This window comes from Pseudophryne corroboree, chromosome 3 (assembly GCF_028390025.1).
Source record: "Pseudophryne corroboree isolate aPseCor3 chromosome 3, aPseCor3.hap2, whole genome shotgun sequence".
Lineage (NCBI taxonomy): Eukaryota > Metazoa > Chordata > Amphibia > Anura > Myobatrachidae > Pseudophryne > Pseudophryne corroboree.
In genome coordinates, this window is record NC_086446.1 from 611,643,059 (window position 1) to 611,664,666 (window position 21,608).

Sequence of the window (21,608 nt, forward strand, 5' to 3'; positions counted from 1 at the left end):
CACTTCTCCACTTTTATCACTGCTTAGTACATGTCCCCCTTATTCTCAGTTGAGTGTAACTTATACTTACACTTGAGCTTTCACATATAAGTTTAGTACATTAGTGCAAGGAGACTCAAGTCCAGACTACACTAACAGATGAGTCTGATTCTGATTTACATGTATCTTTAAGGGATGTGGTATAACAGAACTACAGAAAATAGATAGACAGTCAATAGGTTGACCCCATATGATCAATATACAAAAGGTCGACAGTTAAAAGATTCACTGTGACCAAGGTCAATAGGTACAAAAAGTCGACAGGGTTAAAAGTTTAACATGTAAATGCTTGACACAAAAAAGGTCGACATAAGTTTTTCGTTTTGACCAAAATTTATCCATTTCACAGTCTGTGACCTCGATTAGTTTAAACGTGTATGCTCGCAATGCTTCCGATAAGGTGGATTGCTCCGCAACTGATGCGTTTGCCACAGGTTACGACTCAAAATCGTAGTCCATGTGGATGGTAAATGAAGCAAAAGTTAGAAAAAAAAATTCAAAAAAATTTGTGTCGCCCATTTGTATATTTACCTTTTGAACCTGTCAACCTTTTGGCAATGTCTAACTATTGCATGTCCAACATATGGGGTCGTCCTATTGACTGTCTAAAGCTGGGTACATACCTATACAATCGTCGGCCCGTTCCCCCAATATTGGATGAACGGGCCGACGATTGTATAGGTGTGTATGCAGCGCTGATGCAGAAGCGTTAGACGATAAACAGCTTATAACGCTCCTGCAACAGTCGGGACAAATAGGTCGCATCTTATGTGCTGCACATGTGACCTCACGATCCCCATAGTGGAGCCGACCCTCCCCCGCCCCCCCATATTGTTCTGCAGTGAATGAACATAAAGTAAAGGTTTTGGCTGTAAGATACAAGGTGACATTGCCACAGCCATCTGGTAGTCCATACATGCCTACTCTCCTGAATCCTGCGGAAGACACACGATTTTTAGGTGAAGTTCCAAGCAGTCCAGGATGATAGGGCACATCTCCCGCATCCCGCCCACTTCCTAGTGAAGTGGGCAGAACGGGGAGATAAATAGAGGGGGCAGGACCTAGTAATGCGTTTCTATGAAAATGCGTCATTTTGGCACTGCCACCTATGCAATATAATTGCAATTTTCCTGCACGGCGTGGGGCCTAATGATGCAACTAGCCCCACCTGGTTACCAACTGCCCCACTTCCCAATTCCCAGTCCTGGAACCCTAAGGCTGCAGCCTAATAACTGAGCAGGCACTGGTTACACATATTTTAGACAGGCATAAGTTCAAATACAGCTGCAGAAATGTAAGCGTGTGGATGCATTTGTGCGTATATGCAAAATAAGCAATTTTATAATTGACTAAATTAGGTCCATAATGTACATAACAGACGTCCATTGCTAATAACAAATCAGGTAAGCGTCACTGTATACCTGCTGCCATTGGATCTGCGAGGGAGCATCATCTCTAAATGAGAGCTTATTTTCTAACTCTCGCACAACTTGATTCTTACTCTCCTGTATTTGATCCTGTGAGCTAAATCGCACCACATTTGACGTTTTCTTTGGAGTTGCTTGAAAAGACCTGAAAACAAATATGATTTGGTGAAGCTATCAAAATATACTACAGGTTGAGTATCCCATATCCAAATATTCCGAAATACGGAATATTCCGAAATACGGACTTTTTTGAGTGAGAGTGAGATAGTGAAACCTTTGTTTTTTGATGGCTCAATGTACACAAACTTTGTTTAATACACAAAGTTATTAAAAATATTGTATTAAATGACCTTCAGGCTGTGTGTATAAGGTGTATATGAAACATAAATGAATTGTGTGAATGTAGACACACTTTGTTTAATGCACAAAGTTATAAAAAATATTGGCTAAAATGACCTTCAGGCTGTGTGTATAAGGTGTATATGCAACATAAATGAATTCTGTGCTTAGATTTAGGTCCCATCACCATGATATCTCATTATGGGATGCAATTATTCCAAAATACGGAAAAATCCGATATCCAAAATACCTCTGGTCCCAAGCATTTTGGATAAGGGATACTCAACCTGTATAATTATACACAAATGTTCTATTAATTAGAAGCATAGAAGAATGGAGTAGTGATTACAAACTGAATGAAGGATGTATAGTTTAATGATTGTACACACGTGGCGACTCTCATCTTGGTGCTGTGTGCAATTTCAGTCTGCAACACCGGCCGACGTGGGATTCCACAGAGGTAAGTATAAATGTGTGGATGCAGGGGGTGTGGTGTGGGCCCATCTGCACCCAGGTGCCTGTATGTACTGCACACCCTGTACCTATTATAGATATACCAATGATTCCAGGAGATGCCACTTGCACTAGACCACATCTCCATCTTTTAGGCTCTTGAAGGCCTGGCATAAAGACAGCAATTGGAGTACAAAAATAAAAAATAATAATAAACAAAACAAAAGAAACGTGCTCCTAGCTGCGCTGCGTTTTAAATGAAAGATGTGGTCAATATGCGATAAGCCGTTCAGTGCTGCTTGTTTCTGAGTGGGTATCTGGTCTATAGAGCTACACTAAAAAGGTCTACAGTCAATAGGTCAACCACTAATGGTTGACATGCATTAGGTCGACAGGGTCAAAAGGTTGATAGTCAAAAGGTCAACACTTTTTTTTTTAGGGTTCTTTTTTCATTTTTACAACTGCATTTATTATCCAGGTCACAAACTATTACCTTTAGTAACCTTGTGGCGATCGTAGCGAGCCACCGAGCCTGAGAGGGTCCGCATTTCATCATATTGACTATCCATGTCACAAACTATCACCATTAGTAACCTTGTGGCGAGCAGAACGGAGCGAGCCACCACACCCGAAGTGCGGCGATTGAAGCGAGCCCGTGAGAGGACACATTTTAACAGTTGGAGTAAAAAATGTTTAAAAACACAAAACAACACCCAAAATTTATTTTTGTGTGTCGACCTTTTGACCCTGATGACTTTTTGACTGTCGACTTTTTGACTGTCAACCTTTTCACCCCGTTGGCCTTTTGACTGTCAACCTTTTCACCCTGTCAACCTTTGACTGTCGACCTTTTGACCCTGTCGACCTTTTGACTGTCTATTTTTTTAATGTCAGTCTTCTGTATCACAACCGTCTGAGTGGCTATCTATACATTGTAAACTTGTGTAAGGCACGCGAAGCATAATCCACGGTAAGTGGCCCTTAGACCTGCGATGAGTGCTGCGAAAATACATACGTTTGTGGCATTTTCGAGGGGTCTAAGTATTTTCGAGTGTAAAAACACCTAATTGGATAAAGGGATAGAAAAATTGTGAAAAACAGCAGTTTTCAGCGCCTGCGGCACTATCCCGGGGTAATTGGTTACCCCCCTATGTCTGTCTGTTATTACCCAGTTTGTTCTATCACTGTCCAATTGTAAAGTGCAACAGAATATGCTGCGCTATATAAGAAACTGTTAATAAATAAAATAAGAATTTACTTACCGATAATTCTATTTCTCATAGTCCGTAGTGGATGCTGGGACTCCGTAAGGACCATGGGGGAATAGCGGCTCCGCAGGAGACTGGGCACAAAAGTAAAAGCTTGAACTAGCTGGTGTGCACTGGCTCCTCCCCCTATGACCCTCCTCCAAGCCTCAGTTAGGATACTGTGCCCGGACGAGCGTACATAATAAGGAAGGATATTGAATCCCGGGTAAGACTCATACCAGCCACACCAATCACACCGTACAACCTGTGATCTGAACCCAGTTAACAGTATGATAAACGAAGGAGCCTCTGAAAAGATGGCTCACAACAATAATAACCCGAATTTTGTAACAATAACTATATACAAGTATTGCAGACAATCCGCACTTGGGATGGGCGCCCAGCATCCACTACGGACTATGAGAAATAGAATTATCGGTAAGTAAATTCTTATTTTCTCTAACGTCCTAAGTGGATGCTGGGACTCCGTAAGGACCATGGGGATTATACCAAAGCTCCCAAACGGGCGGGAGAGTGCGGATGACTCTGCAGCACCGAATGAGAGAACTCCAGGTCCTCCTCAGCCAGGGTATCAAATTTGTAGAATTTAGCAAACGTGTTTGCCCCTGACCAAGTAGCTGCTCGGCAAAGTTGTAAAGCCGAGACCCCTCGGGCAGCCGCCCAAGATGAGCCCACCTTCCTTGTGGAATGGGCTTTTACAGATTTTGGCTGTGGCAGGCCTGCCACAGAATGTGCAAGCTGAATTGTACTACAAATCCAACGAGCAATCGTCTGCTTAGAAGCAGGAGCACCCAGCTTGTTGGGTGCATACAGGATAAACAGCGAGTCAGATTTCCTGACTCCAGCCGTCCTGGAAATATATATTTTCAGGGCCCTGACTACGTCCAGTAACTTGGAGTCCTCCAAGTCCCTAGTAGCCGCAGGCACCACAATAGGCTGGTTCACGTGAAACGCTGAAACCACCTTTGGGAGAAATTGAGGACGAGTCCTCAATTCTGCCCTATCCGTGTGAAAAATCAGGTAAGGGCTTTTATAAGATAAAGCCGCCAATTCTGAGACACGCCTGGCTGAAGCCAGGGCTAACAGCATTACCACCTTCCATGTGAGATATTTTAATTCCACAGTGGTGAGTGGTTCAAACCAATGTGATTTTAGGAACCCCAAAACCACATTGAGATCCCAAGGTGCCACCGGGGGCACAAAAGGAGGCTGTATATGCAGTACCCCTTTGACAAACGTCTGGACTTCAGGCACTGAAGCCAGTTCTTTTTGGAAGAAAATCGACAGGGCCGAAATTTGAACCTTAATGGACCCTAATTTTAGGCCCATAGACAGTCCTGTTTGCAGGAAATGTAGGAAGCGACCCAGTTGAAATTCCTCTGTAGGGGCCTCTTTGGCCTCACACCACGCAACATATTTTCGCCAAATGCGGTGATAATGTTTCGCGGTTACATCCTTCCTGGCCTTTATCAGGGTAGGGATGACTTCTTCTGGAATGCCTTTTTCCTTCAGGATCCGGCGTTCAACCGCCATGCCGTCAAACGCAGCCGCGGTAAGTCTTGGAACAGACAAGGTCCCTGCTGGAGCAGGTCCTTTCTTAGAGGTAGAGGCCACGGGTCCTCCGTGAGCATCTCTTGAAGTTCCGGGTACCAAGTCCTTCTTGGCCAATCCGGAACCACGAGTATAGTTCTTACTCCTCTCCTTTTTATGATTCTCGGTACTTTTGGTATGAGAGGCAGAGGAGGGAACACATACACTGACTGGTACACCCATGGTGTTACCAGAGCGTCCACCGCTATTGCCTGAGGGTCCCTTGACCTGGCGCAATATCTGTCTAGTTTTTTGTTGAGACGGGACGCCATCATGTCCACCTTTGGTTTTTCCCAACGGTTTACCATCTCTTGGAAGACTTCTGGATGAAGTCCCCACTCCCCCGGGTGAAGGTCGTGTCTGCTGAGGAAGTCCGCTTCCCAGTTGTCCACTCCCGGAATGAACACTGCTGACAGTGCTATCACATGATTCTCCGCCCAGCGAAGAATCCTTGCAGCTTCTGCCATCGCCCTCCTGCTTCTCGTGCCGCCCTGTCTGTTTACGTGGGCGACTGACGTGATGTTGTCCGATTGGATCAATACCGCCTGACCCTGAAGCAGGGGTTTTGCTTGACTTAGGGCATTGTAAATGGCCCTTAGTTCCAGAATGTTTATATGAAGAGATGTTTCCATGCTTGACCACAAGCCCTGGAAATTTTGTCCCTGTGTGACTGCTCCCCAGCCTCTCAGGCTGGCATCTGTGGTCACCAGGATCCAATCCTGAATGCCGAATCTGCGGCCCTCTAGTAGATGAGCACTCTGCAGCCACCACAGAAGAGACACCCTTGTCCTTGGCGACAGGGTTATCCGCTGATGCATCTGAAGATGCGATCCGGAGCATTTGTCCAGAAGATCCCACTGAAACGTTCTTGCATGGAATCTTCCGAATGGAATCGCTTCGTAAGAAGCCACCATTTTTCCCAGGACCCTCGTGCACTGATGCACTGACACCTGGCCTGGTTTTAGGAGATTCCTGACTAGCTCGGATAACTCCCTGGCCTTCTCCTCTGGGAGAAACACCTTTTTCTGGACTGTGTCCAGAATCATTCCTAGGAACAGGAGACGTGTCGTTGGAATCAGCTGCGATTTTGGAATATTTAGAATCCACCCGTGCTGACGTAACACTAACTGAGATAGTGCTACTCCGACTTCTAACTGTTCCCTGGACCTTGCCCTTATCAGGAGATCGTCCAAGTAAGGGATAATTAAAACGCCTTTTCTTCGAAGAAGAATCATCATTTCGGCCATTACCTTGGTAAAGACCCGAGGTGCCGTGGACAATCCAAACGGCAGCGTCTGAAACTGATAATGACAGTTTTGTACTACAAACCTGAGGTACCCTTGGTGAGAAGGGTAGATTGGGACGTGGAGATAAGCATCTTTGATGTCCAGAGACACCATATAGTCCCCTTCTTCCAGGTTTGCTATCACTGCTCTGAGTGACTCCATCTTGAATTTGAACCTCTTTATGTAAGTGTTCAAGGATTTTAGATTTAAAATTGGTCTCACCGAGCCGTCCGGCTTCGGTACCACAAACAGCGTGGAATAATACCCCTTTCCCTGTTGTAGGAGAGGTACCTTGATTATCACCTGCTGGGAATACAGCTTGTGAATGGCTTCCAAAACTGCCTCCCTGTCGGAGGGAGACTTTGGTAGAGCAGACTTCAGGAACCGGCGAGGGGGAGACGTCTCGAATTCCAGTTTGTACCCCTGTGATACTACCTGCAGAATCCAGGGGTCCACTTGCGAGTGAGCCCACTGCGCGTTGAAATTTTTGAGACGGGCCCCCACCGTGTCCGAGTCCGCTTGTAAAGCCCCAGCGTCATGCTGAAGACTTGGCAGAAGCAGAGGAGGGCTTCTGCTCCTGGGAAGAGGCTGCCTGGTGCAGTCTTTTTCCTCTTCCTCTGCCCCGGGGCAGAAATGAGTGGCCTTTTGCCCGTCTGTACTTATGGGAACGAAAGGACTGAGTTTGAAAAGACGGTGTCTTTTTCTGCTGAGAGGTGACCTGGGGTAAAAAGGTGGACTTTCCGGCCGTTGCCGTGGCCACCAGGTCCGATAGACCGGCCCCAAATAACTCCTCCCCTTTAAACGGCAATACTTCCATATGTCGTTTGGAATCCGCATCCCCTGACCACTGTCGCGTCCATAACGCTCTTCTGGCAGAAATGGACATAGCACTCACTCTTGATGCCAGGGTGCAAATATCCCTCTGTGCATCACGCATATATAGTAATGCATCCTTCAAATGCTCTATAGTTAGTAATATACTGTCCCTATCCAGGGTATCAATATTTTCAGTCAGGGAATCCGACCACGCAACTCCAGCACTGCACATCCAGGCTGATGCGATTGCTGGTCGCAGTATAACACCAGTATGTGTGTATATACCCTTCAGGATATTTTCCAGCCTTCTATCCGCTGGTTCTTTGAGGGCGGCCGTATCAGGAGACGGTAACGCTACTTGTTTAGATAAACGTGTGAGCGCTTTATCTACTCTAGGGGGTGTTTCCCAACGCGCCCTAACCTCTGGCGGGAAAGGGTATAGTGCCAATAATTTATTAGAAATTAGCACTTTTTTATCGGGGGAAACCCACGCTTTATCACACACCTCATTTAATTCATCTGACTCAGGAAAAGCTACTGGTAGTTTTTTCACTCCCCACATAATACCCTTCTTTGTGGTACTTGTAGTGTCAGAAATGTTCAATGCCTCCTTCATTGCCGTGATCATGTAACGTGTGGCCCTACTGGACATTACGTTTGTCTCCTCACCGTCGACACTGGACTCAGTATCCGTGTCTGGGTCGACCCACTGAGGTAACGGGCGTTTTATCGCCCCTGACGGTGTCTGAGACGCCTGGACAGGCACTAATTGATTTGTCGGCTGTCTCATGTCGTCAACAGTTTTTTGTAAAGTGCTGACATTGTCACGTAGTTCTTTAAATACAACCATCCAGTCAGGTGTCGACTCCCTAGGGGGTGACATCACTAATACAGGCAATTGCTCTGCTTCCACATCATTTTCCTCCTCATACATGTCGACACAATCGTACCGACACCCAGCACACACACAGGGAATGCTCTGATAGAGGACAGGACCCCACTAGCCCTTTGGGGAGACAGAGGGAGAGTTTGCCAGCACACACCAGAGCGCTATATATATATATAGGGATAACCTTATATAAGTGTTACTCCCTTTTATAGCTGCTGTTTATAATTTAGCTGCCAATAGTGCCCCCCCTCTTTTGTTTTTACCCTGATTCTGTAGGGACTGCAGGGGAGAGTCAGGGAGCCGTCCTTCCAGCGGAACTGTGAGGGAAAATGGCGCTTGTGTGCTGAGGAGATAGGCTCCGCCCCTTCACGACGGCCTTATCTCCCGCTTTTTTCTGGAAAACTGGCAGGGGTTAAATACATCCATATAGCCCAGGAGCTATATGTGATGTATTTCTTTTGCCATCCTAAGGTATTTCTGTTTTTATTGCGTCTCAGGGCGCTCCCCCCCAGCGCCCTGCACCCTCAGTGACCGGAGTGTGAAGTGTGCTGAGAGCAATGGCGCACAGCTGCAGTGCTGTGCGCTACCTTAGTTGAAGACAGGAACGTCTTCTGCCGCCGATTTCACTGGACCTCTTCGTTCTTCTGGCTCTGTAAGGGGGCCGGCGGCGCGGCTCCGGGACCCATCCAGGCTGAACCTGTGATCGTCCCTCTGGAGCTAATGTCCAGTAGCCTAAGAAACCCAATCCACTCTGCACGCAGGTGAGTTCGTTTCTTCTCCCCTTAGTCCCACGATGCAGTGAGCCTGTTGCCAGCAGGACTCACTGAAAATAAAAAACCTAAAATAAACTTTTACTCTAAGCAGCTCAGGAGAGCCACCTAGCATGCACCCTTCTCGTTCGGGCACAAAAATCTAACTGAGGCTTGGAGGAGGGTCATAGGGGGAGGAGCCAGTGCACACCAGCTAGTTCAAGCTTTTACTTTTGTGCCCAGTCTCCTGCGGAGCCGCTATTCCCCCATGGTCCTTACGGAGTCCCAGCATCCACTTAGGACGTTAGAGAAATAGGAAATATCACATAGGAAAACCACTCTTATTGGAAGTTTGCAGGCTAAATCATCAAGGTCAATTAATTCAATAATTCAATCAAACTTTCACATCATAGGCCTGACATATGTTTATGCGTCACAGTGCTCTTTTGCTGATTTTGTATGTACAAAGTCGCAGTACAGACATGGATGCACGGGATCAATAATTGAAGGGGCGTTCCTGGACAGTGACTCAGCCGCTCACATAGGAGCCCATACTCGGATAAACTGCACCTGCATAGGTCTGGTGTCATTTTCGATGTTGCGACTGATGGTGGCGTCTAAAGATGTACAAAGTGGCAGTGTGTATGGACACTGACAGTGGGCTTGTCAGACGCATGGATTTACACCAGCGTAGGACTCTGTAGTGGAATTTGCATAAAGGCGCAGACACGATTGTGTCAAAAGCAGCTGCATCCGCTTTTGCGTCCGACTCAGAATCAGCTCCCATGGTTCAAGCTTTGTTGCTGGGGTTTATTTGTTTTTCAGTTGGACTCCCTATGGGTTTAGGAGACTAGTGAATAGGTAAAGAAGGACATTTGCCTGGTGTTTATGTGAATTAAAATTCTTAAATGGTGTGTGCATGTTTTTATTTTAAAATATCAGGTCCTGTTGTGGAACAACATTTTCCAACTGCCATTGGCTGCAGAGACGTGCTGACACTTGTAGTTCAACATGCCCTAGCATGCTATGGAAGCCACATGCATACTGGGGGACTTCAGTTTCAGCACAAGGCTGGATGAGGATGGGTGAGAGAGAAACCTAGAAAACCAACAGAAATCCACCTACCTATGATGACTGGGATGGTGCTCCCTGTTATAGTGGGACCAGCCTGGTGCTGTTTGTTGCTTCTGGTCCAGGGGTACTCCATGCACTCTCTCTTTTAGAATGTAAGCTCTTACGAGCAGGACCCTCAACCCTCATGTGCTTATACTTCCCTTACTTAAACCTTCTTCGACGGCACCAAATCCTGCAGTTTTCTGCCACCCTCATACTTATATCAGTGTTGTCTGATGTATCGATGTTTTTGTACCCTGTACTTGTCCTATATTATCTTCAACTGTAAGTCACTATTTTCCTGTTTTGATTAGGTCGTTTATGTACTCTGTAATTGGGCGCTGCGGATCGCTTGTAGCGCCATGTAAATAAAGGATAATGATAATAATAATAATAATAAAAAAAATAATGCACATCGTCAGCAGCAACCAACCCCAGAAACTGCACCAACACTGGTAATGTTGTGGGGCTACAAGGATTTAATTTTTTTTAATACAGTCAAAATATGGTTGCAATCATCGTCAAGCTGATGATAATAACTGTCTCATCTGTGACTTGCAAATAACTTATGTACAACATAATATACGCACGTACATCAGCAATTCTGCAGCCATAGGTTTACACCTTCATTCAGGACACTCCCTACACTTGCTCACCTGCCGTACAGCACCATATTTACTAAACGTCTCACAGGCTATCTCTTACTCTACTGTAAATCTCCATTCTCCCGTGTGATGCTGATTTTCACTCTCTGCCCAGTAGCCGGGCTACTACTAGCCCTATTGCTTTCTGTGGCAGTTCATCCTCATACTGGTGCCAACAACTTGTTACGGACCAAAGGGATCCGTGCAGGAGGGTCTTTGCAATGGGGCAGGCAATGTGATATTTTCTATAACATTGTACAATGGCTATAGAGGGTGATTCAAAAGTCGCAGTACACCCTTTTGTTTCAAAAACTGTGCAGGAAACATGAAAACTGAATACTCCAGTAAGGTATGAGTGAGGTGGGCTATCTTTTAGAGTATGTACCGAACATGGGCGTCATCTTGAAATTGGTCATCTTGAATCTAAGTCCGTTTTCCCATTTCCTGCACAGTTTTTGAAACAAAAGGGTGTACTGCGACTTTGACAAGTGTGTACTGCGACTTTTGAATCACCCTGTGTACATAGATTGGAACACATACACTTAACACACTCATGCAATTGCAGCCCTGTGCATAAAAACACCATAAGAAACACTATCACAAACATACAGAGAACACCACACATTTCCATATGCTAATGGCTGAGTTAATCCTGCTATTACTTTCTACTTTCTAATTATGATGCTTAGATTCAGGTAAATGTTGCAGTGTCTCAGCATGCAATGGCATATTTCTCTGTAGATAGGAAGTAGATATTTATGAACACAAACAATAAATGAGAAAGGTATGTGATTACTTACGAGGAAGCACTTTTTGGTAGGCCCATTGCATTTGTTGGTGTAGGAGTGGAAGGCAATGAAGGAAGCACAGAACTAAGAAATGCAACAGGGTTCTGTATCCGTGGAGGAGACATGGGAGATGTATACACAGTCTGGGCTTGGAACTGGCTCCTGCCAGGCAGTGTAGAAGGTGCTGAAGGTAATGCAGATACTGTAGTACTATATGGGGTTTGTCCACTAGTGGGTGAAGGAAACGTGACATCAGTGTAAGTATTTTGCGTGCCTACTGTCCATGGTCTTATGTGAGGAACAGTGTTAGTTGTAGATACTGGGTTTGTGTTCAGTGGATCTTGCCGAGAAAACATGTAAGGTTGGGTAGATGAATTTGGTGCTTCTTTTGCCGTTGAATTTGGAGATGAAGGCTGAAATTGCTGCTCACTCATAACTTGGTTATGTAGCTGTTGTAGTTTCCCCGGGTCACTGCATATGGAAAAAAGTAATGCATGATTCTTTTATGCCTGTTATGACTTGATGAAGTGCTAGTTCCTTTGCTATGACCTACATAGGCTCATAAACAGAGATTTCAATAATCATCCATTAACAACTCCAGTCTCTTCTGCCACAATACTTCTTTCACTTATTTGCTGCTCTGGTCTCACGCAGAGGACCTCATCTACCACCCATGATGAACCTTGTCTTGTTCAGCTTTTGGTCTCTATTTCTCTTTTGTTTCTCTAACTCAGTCTCCCCACTCTCTGACCACAATCTTCTTTCCTTCAGCCTCATTTTACTCTCCCTACCCTCACATCCAAATCACATACACACAGAAATACCTAAATGCTCTGAACCGAATCCGCTTATGATTTTCACTTAAACCATTCCTTTGTCTTACAATATCCGGTGATGATCTGGTTGCCTCTTTCTACAACAGCACATTCAGTCCAGCCCTTGACAAAGCAGCTACAGCAGCCAATAACAGATTATACTGATTCAAACCTCACACATGGCAAATCAAACAGACACGCTATCAGCGACAGTGCTCCATTCAGTGAAATCTTGCTTCAGAACTGACTGCCTTCATTATATATTATTCCTTTCCACTCACAACACTGCCTTACTACATGCCAACAGACATACTTCATTTCTCTAACATCCATGTCTGCTAACCTCAATGCCTTGCTTCTTTTTTCTCCTACACCACTTTCACCTTGCTCCTTCACAGCCCATGTCTCTGCCAACCTACTTCAAAGGCATAACTGACAATAGGATACCTCCTCATGACAGACACTGTACATCCCATCCACCACTCCCAAGTTCATCCTCATAACTAAAAATAAAGCCTCCTCATTCATTGTCTCGCACTTCAACCTTCCCCAATGACAGTATCCCCTCTTAACTTCTCCACTGCATAAACATTGCATGTGTGTCCCTTGCTCACTTCTTCAAATTGTCTCCCTCAAGTGGCACATTTCCACCCTCCTTTAAATATGCCCAACTAAAGAAACCATCTTCTGACCCAGACTCTCTCTCCATGGCCCTCATTCCGAGTTGCTCACTCGCTAGCTGCTTTTAGCAGCAGTGCACACGCTAGGCCGCCGCCCTCTGGGAGTGTATCTTAGCTTAGCAGAAGTGCGAAAAATTTTCATGCAGTTTCTGAGCAGCTCAAAACCTACTCCTTCCTTGCGATCATTTCACTCAGTTTAGTTCCTGCTTTGACGTCACAAACACGCCCTGCGTTTGGCCAGCCACTCCCCCGTTTCCCCAGGCACTCCTGCGTTTTTACCTGTCACTCCTGCGTTTTTTAGCACACTCCCTGAAAACGGGCAGTTACCACCCAGAAACACCCACTTCCTGTCAATCACTCACCGATCAACACAGCGTCAGAAAAGCGTTGCTCGCCCTTGTGTAAAACTGCATAGTTTTGTGTGAAAATACTTAGCACGTGCATACTGTGGCCCATACACATGCGCAGAAATGCTGCTTTTTCACCTAATCGCCACGCTGCGACCGAAAGCAGCTAACGATCAACTCGGAATGCGGGCCCATGTACCACACAATTAACCTCCTCCGCTGTGTCTCCAAGCTACTTGAGTGGCTAACATAAAAGCACTCACAGGGGTAAATTTACTAAGGTGGGAGATTTTTAGAACTGGTGATGTTGCCTATAGCAACCAATCAGATTATATCTATTATCTGCTAGAAGCAGCTAGATAAATGGTAAGTAGAATCTGATTGGTTGCCATGGGCAACATCACCAGTTCTAAAAATCTCCCACCTTAGTAAATTTACCCCACAGTATCTGACTATCACTCTACTCATCACTTTACTCTACTCTTTACAATCGGGCTTCTACCATCAGCATTCCTCTGAGACTGCCCTCACAGAAGTCATCAATGATCTAATTACTGCAAAAAGTAAGCATCACTTCTCCATACCCATCCTCCTGGAGCTATCTGACACTTTTGAAAATGTTTAGTGCCTTCTTCTTTTTCACACTTTTCAATCAATTGACCTCTATGACACAGTCCATCTCTGGTCCACTTCCAATATATCCAATCACTCTTACCTCTGACACATCTTACCTCTGACCCTTCACTCTCACCATCTGTTACAGTCCCACAAGACTGTGTACTTGGCCCTTTGCTTTTCTCACTATATCCCTCTATATATGATGAACTAATTCAGCATGTCTGCCTTTAGGTTCACCTCTGTGTTGATGATATCCAAATGTATCCTTCCTCCTTGGCCCTCTGCCCTCCTAGCCTCTTTAGTGAATGTATTTTACACCTGTAACTTTGAGTACAATTACAGCCCATTGTCAGGATATCACTTAGAGGTAGTGTAATGGTAAAGTTAGTCCAACTCTAAACTTAACCCTAAATTATAACAAATATATATAAAAATGTCACCTTCTTTACACAAGAACATTAGAGAAATTTGGAGTCTGGTAGGGTCAACAGTGGATGGAGTGATGCATCTCTAAATTACAACATTTGTAGTCTAGAGATCACTCCATCCACTGTTGGCCATCAACAATTTAAGGGAAATTTAGTACTGGTGGTTGGATTGGAACAAATACAAAATTCCAACCTAAACATGTAAATTTACTTTATAAGTAATGTCAGGTTGCAAAACTATACATGAAATTGAGGTTAATGTAATACTGTATACTAGCATAAGCAGATACAGTATAAAGCCACTCACAGTTTAGGTTTGGCAAAAACCGGTGGAGGCTCTTTCATAGATGCAACAAAAGCGGCATATGATTGGCCATTTAACATATTCTGGTTGTACATTCCAAAGTTATTTCCCACAAGGACGTTGTCTTCAGATGATGTCTCACTTCCTTTGTCATCCTCAGGAAGGTTGAAATGAACTCTCAGGCCAATTTTAGAACTTGGTCTTGGTTCATTATGGTTAACTAGAACGCCTTCTAATTTGGGCTTAGGTGGTGGTTCTTCAGAAACTGGTGGCGGAGTAACCGGCAAAGGTTCAGGTTTAAAAGCATCTATGTTGATTGTGCTAATAGTTATTTGAGATTTATTAGTATTTTCATTGGAACCTATGACAGAAAGAGAGGATAGTTTATTTGCTTTCCAGAAAGTTAAAATGCTTCAATAATAAAATAAATGTTGTTAAATTAATAATAATAATAATAATAATAATAATAATAATAATAATAATAAAGAACCTGTTTCATAATTGAATAACTATACGTAAAAGATTTTGTAGCTGATCTTATCCTTTTTCATCAAGATGTAGATTAAGGGGGGAATTCAAATGATTGCAGTCATTTTACTGCAAAACCCCCCCAGGTTTTATCGTGATTTTTTGGCCCAATGTTTTTATATGGCAATTCAATGAATGCCCCTTTTCTTTCACAGTAAAATGTAGCCGCTATCATGTGAAAAACACAGGGTCTGGGTTAAATTCCAGGATCCATGTGTTTTCTCGATCACGGCCACGAAAAAATACAGCACTTATCGTGAATTTTGTTTCTCCTGCCCCTGGGAGTAAGTTCACTTTTGAATATTTTATTTAAATTTAAATTGTATTTTGACCTAATTACAGCTAGAATATATAAAATTAGGAAGGTTAAATACAATACTAATTACACTGACTAAATAAAATAAGTATTAGACTTACATTGAATAATAACTAGTTCGGTAGTAGCTACAGTAGTACACATATTGCAAAATAAATTAACCATAGTGGCCCATCTTAAAAGGTGGTCTCCTAATTTAAATTAATTACCATGGAGATTAACTTTAAGGAAAGTTGCAGGGGCCTTTATACTGTTAGAATGAATGGAATACTGTATATACCTTTTACCGGCGGCCGGGATCCCGGCTGTTATGTTCCCGACAATGGGATCCTGGCCACCAGTATGCCGGCAGCGGGTCGAGTGCTAGAAAGCCCTTTGCAGGCTGTGCTCGCCATGCTGCGGGCATGGTATCTCGCTGCGCTTACCACAGGCTCTATTCTCCCTCTATGGGAGTTGTGGACACCCACAGAGGGAGAAAAGCCTGTGGCGCCAGTATTCCGGCGGCGGCATTTCACCACCTGTCGGTATTCTGGCACCGGCATTGTGACCGCCGGGATCCCGACAGGCGGTAACGTGATTGCCTCCCAAATGAATATAAGGGACAGTGACATGTGAGTTGTTGACTGTTTAATGTATGTCTCCAGTGACTATACATTTCATACAATGGTTTTATCCAGAGTCCGAATGTACTATAAAATACTGGAACGTTATCTTCGCAGTATACTGGAGAGAACATGAATGTCAATATTCAATTATCAAATGAGATAAAACCAACATTAATAACATCATGATGGCGATGCATACTCTTGTTGTTAGATAAAGAATAGTGATGCTTATAGCAATGTAAATTGTGCTGTTGGGGTTGTAGGAGGAGACTGGTTAGGCAATAATTTCCTCTACACACAGCAGTGGTAGCAGATACATGAGGGCTGTGCCAGCCAGGGCCGGACTGGCAATCTGGCACTTCTGGCACATGCCAGAAGGGCCGATGGGCAGATCCGGCCCCTCAGGGAGCTGGGAAGGCCGCGCGCAGCCCAGCCTCCGGCTCTCTGCTTCAGCTGCCCCCACTGGTCTCCATGGAAATGGGGGCATGCCTCGAGTCCATGCCCCCGGACACCCCCCCAGCAAGCATTGCCACGGTAACGGGGGCATGCCACGAGTCCACGCCCCCATGACTAGCGGACCGATTTAGAGCCCCAGTCCGTCGCTGGTGTCAGCTAATACCAGTAAGCAGCAGAAGGGGCAATGCATTGGGTACACACCTGGAGTCAGCGATATAACACAGAAATGTAATTATAATTTAAATGACTTCGCCATCAGTAAGTTACTAGAATAGTTTCTCCAACACTGGTCGTTTTTATGATCTTAATTAAATTGTACTCACATTTTTTACATAGTCTGGCGATGTGTGGATTATTTCTTAACATACCCAGATACTGTATTTTATTTTTTCAAGTATAGACAGGTGAGGATGGATAGGGTATATTTTGGTTGCATACAGGAAACAATATTTAAATAAACAATATTGTACACTTACAGGTATGTGGACCTATCAGTCCACATTTATTTAGATATACAGTAAAGAATGAGGAGGGACCCACAGAAAGATGTACAGTACTGTAAGTAATGCTCCAATTAGTTTCACCAGTAAAAGTGTAATGACATAAGACTGGGTCAGCAATCAAGCTGCCTAACAGGTTGATTAATGCACCAGAGTCTTTCCAGTTAAGTTCAACATGTGGACTGTTGTAAAATTGGTAGTGGATAGTTCTCACATAGCATACTATATACTAAAAGGCTAACACTGCTCCTCACCTCTAAGGGGGAATTGAAGTGTTGTGCAAGCCGGCGGCCAGTAGATGGCGCTCCACAGATCAATTCAATTGATGCTCTGTTCAGGCGCGCATAGCCACAAGCGCTGACATTACTGTTTTGTTGGAACTAGTATACTATAACAAATCATAATACTTTTATCCTTTTTTCCTTTTCAGCAGAACTGAGCGTGTTTCTTACCTTTTACAGTTAGAAAGGAAGTACTGGAGGTGGTGCCGTACTTGTTGCTGGCTGTACAGGTAAACATGCCGGAATCCTCAGAAAAGACTTCTGCAATAACTAAGGTGCATATCTCTTCTGTGGAGGAAAACGCAGCCCGCTATGTCTCAGATCACTCACACCAATACTACATTCATTCCATAATGCTACTGAAGAAAGCTGCAAGTTGTGATCTTTAGCACTTACCTGGTTCCGCCATAGATCGAGGCTCTTCAGGGAGACAAAAGTAAGAATGCAGTTAACAGATACATTCTCAGAATGTTAGCAATAAAATTGTAACATGATGAAATTGTAAAACAATGAATGTTATCAGTGGTAGCGGTGTATGGCTTGAGTATTTGCAATATGTTTGTGTGTAAAGCATTTATATAAGTCAGTATATGGTATCAACCATAACATTTCCTGCCTGTTACTTTTGGTAGCTCAACAGACTGATATGTTGGTTATTACATCTGTACCATAAACCACTTAAGATGTGATTTCATGACATAATATCCTCAGATGAAAAAAAAACATACATTATTAATATGATGATATGAAACTGAAAATATACATTAAAGGAAGTCTCCAATTATCAGCGTCAATTTGCAGGAGATTATGGATTTGCCGAGAGCTATGCAATTAGCCCCCGATACGGCACTTATGCATGATTATGCTTTGCGTGCCTCAGGCACATGAAACATGATCCATGATAACATAACGACAAATATGGGCTATAATTGGGTAGGCCGAAAATGACCATTTGTCAAAAATCAGCCTGTTTTTATCAGCCAAAAAATGAGCGCTTGTAATTGGATACTCCCCTAGCAGTAATATTATGGGTCTGATTTAGAGTTGGGAGCAAGGCAAAAAAAAAAATCAGGAGTCACTTTGCACCTGTGCAATTCATGTTGCAATGCGAGAGGAGCAAATACATTTATAGTCTGGGCATGCAGGGTAAATACTGACTGCTTCTGCATGTAGGACCTAAATCCTGCTTCTGCTAAAGAAAACTGTTGTCACTCATAGACATGTGATATTGGATCATTTTCTTTATCTTCTTTTAGTACTTGTGTGAAAATCTGAGGTAGTTTTAGGCCATATCTCAGGAGAAATATAGAAAATTCTGAAGGGTTCACAAACTTTCCAGCACCACTGTAGAAGCTATTTTTTATTATTGTGCATTGATATATAATTTTATAATAAACGCAGCATTTTACTTCTACTGATTGTGCAATTGCTTTGATTTATATAACGATATGTGTTCATATCATTAGAGATGTTTACCACACCATTTAACAATATGTGACCTGCATTTCACAGGCTACAGCTCATAACACAAGTAAGAAGGTGTAATTGTGATGCTGTGGTTGTGTGGTGGCCGCAAAAGAGAGGAAACATCATGGTAATAAAAATAACTTACTCTTTTGTAAAATCCGAAAATCTGGGGAATCTTCGATCAGTGTCCCTTCCCTGTACCATTCCACCTTCGGGGAAGGGGATCCCTTTACTCTGCTTTCAAATACGACTAATTGACCCTCAGAGGACGTCAAGTCCTGCAGTGTCTGTACATAGGGAAAAGGCATGAGATAAAACACCACCTTCTGAACACCTTTTTGCTATAAGCGCTAAATAAACCCAAACGATCCTGTCTTGCGGATATATAGACCTTTTTGTACAGTATTATCTTGAAATTCCATCTTGCGTGTGCCAGGCATACACCATCCTCTTTACGGGAGGCATTTGCTATGGTGGCTGTTGGGATCCTGTTGCTCAGCATACCAGCACCGGGATCCCGACAGCCTGCATATCGACAACTATTCTCCCTCTTGGGGGGGTCCACAACACCCCTGGAGGGAGAATAAATGTAATGGCGCACATAGTGCGCCACCGTGCCTGCAAAGGGCTCTTTTGTGCTCGCCACGCTGCCGGCATGCCAGCGGTCGGGATCCTGGTGCCGGTATGCTGGGCACCGGGATCCTGACAGCCGGCATAATGTAGTAGATCCCTCTTTACAACCAGGATTCACAGGTGCATCACAATAACAATGGCACTGCATATACACTGACTAGCGCCAATAGCTGTGGTGTGAGGCAAGTGCTGATGTGAGAATGATATCTGGGTGCTAGGAGCTAAGCTTAGACATAGGTCTGCGCATTACTGAATAATGAACCTATGATCTGCTAGAGAGGGTTTGTAGCAAATGATTACAGGTAGGATTAGGTTAAGAGCCTGATTCTGAGGTGGCAATGTTAATGTTTATGCAGCTGAGTGATTATTTGCATTTGCGTATGCATGAATTCTGAAAACCCCATGGCGCAAGCATTACCTGAGTGTACGCTCAGATGCGCTGTTGTATATGGAGGTAGAAATGGCAAGGCAATTGTTCCCTGGTTGATTTAGACACCCAACTCCTGACGCAAATGAATAGTATTTATATAGTCAAAGTAATTACATTTCTATAATCGAAGTAATACCAGCTGTAAATAAACCAGGCCTTGCAAAAGCCTGCAACAATTGAAAAAAATACACAGAAAGGGAAGGATTATTGTGCTTGGTACACTAAGTATATAATGTGCAGCTTTAAAATGTATCAACAAATTTGTACCTAACAGCATGAATGAGAAATCACATAAGAGGGTTTTTTTAAATAATGAACACCAGTGATTTTCAATTGCAGAACAATCAGCTCATTATTTTAAAAACCTCTTATGTGATTTCTCATTCATGCTGTTAGGTACAAATTAGTTGATACATTTTAAAGGTGCATATGCATACCCTCCAACATGACCCGTCCCACTAGGTACAAAATGCTCTGTTTCTGGAGTTCCCTCTTAATTTATTATTGCCATCACCTGTGAAGAAACAGCTTTCTTATCATTTAACTAGTTCAACACAGGTGATGGAAATAATAAATTAAGAGGGAAGTCCAGAAACAGAGCATTTTGTACCTAGTGGGGCGGGTCATGTTGGAGGGTCTGCATATGCTGTGGTTATATTTGTATCAGATGAATGAACACTTGTTGCTATTACTTGATACTTATTTGTGTATTCTTATTTTAAACAGAAAGAAAGTAAAATACTAATGTTTTTTAAGAAAAGCAAGTCTCTTGAGTGATCATTGTGTGAAATCAGGCACATTATATACTTAGTGTACCAAACACCTACTTGGACCACATTTTGCTACCTACACTTACTCCTGATAGCTTGGAATATTTGGATTCCTCCATCTCCCTTGAAGAGATGGAGGATACTATTAAGTCCTTTTCTGATGCACTGGCATATTTATAATGGGTGCAGTGTGTGGGGTGCACACAGGTCCCCGGGTCCAGGGGACTCACACTGCACACCCTGCACCCATTTTTTTAATAATACTTACCCTTTGGAGTCCCACGTCGGCAGCAGCACTGCAAAAATAACCAAGAAAATGGCACAGTGGCCATTATCCCAGCGTTTCACGCATGCAAAGTAAGAAAATCACTGGGAAAATGGCAGCCGCACCATTTTCCCGGAGACCTGTGCATGTGCACTAGACTCTGGGACAGCGCTAGGGTCCCCTAGTGACCCTCGTGCCCAGAGTCTATTGCTCTGCCTGCTAGAGAGGAAGGGGCCCAGATGGAATGTGCACACGAGCCTCCCCCTCTCTTGAAGCACCCCTGTCCTAATGGTATGGCTCCGGGTGTAGATGGTCTCCCTATCAAGCTATAGAGTGTTTATCTGTGAATCAGGTCATATATTAAAATATAGCTTTAAGAATATACCTTATAACTTGTTATTTATTTTAAAACTGCTGTTGTGGTTTAGCACCGTGCATTTTGGGTGTTGCACCTGAGAGCCACTGATAACCACCGTATGGGTAATACACTCTAAGGGACTATACATGCACTGCTTAATAACATGTTTAAGATGACACAAACTACAATGAAATTATATGTAGTTTGGTGTTGAACAATTCCAATAATTTGTCAATCTGTCGCAAAATTCAATCACAGGTGATAATAAATATAAATGTTCATGCCAAGAGACAATTTAGTAAATTTAGTCATATGTTGATATATACAATGGGGCTGGTACATTTCAAGGGGATATGCCGCCAAATGTCATTGCGATGCTCCGCTGCACATATATATTTAGCAACGG

General features: G+C 43.7%; 1 protein-coding gene across 6 annotated transcripts in view; it reads right to left on the reverse strand.

The window, feature by feature from the left end:
* The window catches only part of MYPN (myopalladin), a 519,866-nt gene that overhangs the window by 72,775 nt on the left and 425,483 nt on the right, over positions 1-21,608 (reverse strand). For all 6 annotated transcript variants that reach the window (XM_063961610.1, XM_063961611.1, XM_063961613.1 and 3 more), the window contains 6 exons: positions 18,892-19,033; positions 17,676-17,699; positions 17,451-17,567; positions 14,597-14,954; positions 11,414-11,872; positions 1,461-1,611 (listed from right to left, as the gene is read on the reverse strand). In XM_063961610.1, coding sequence (XP_063817680.1) covers positions 1,461-1,611; positions 11,414-11,872; positions 14,597-14,954; positions 17,451-17,567; positions 17,676-17,699; positions 18,892-19,033 — 1,251 coding nt within the window. The remainder of the gene's footprint in view (positions 1-1,460; positions 1,612-11,413; positions 11,873-14,596; positions 14,955-17,450; positions 17,568-17,675; positions 17,700-18,891; positions 19,034-21,608) is intronic.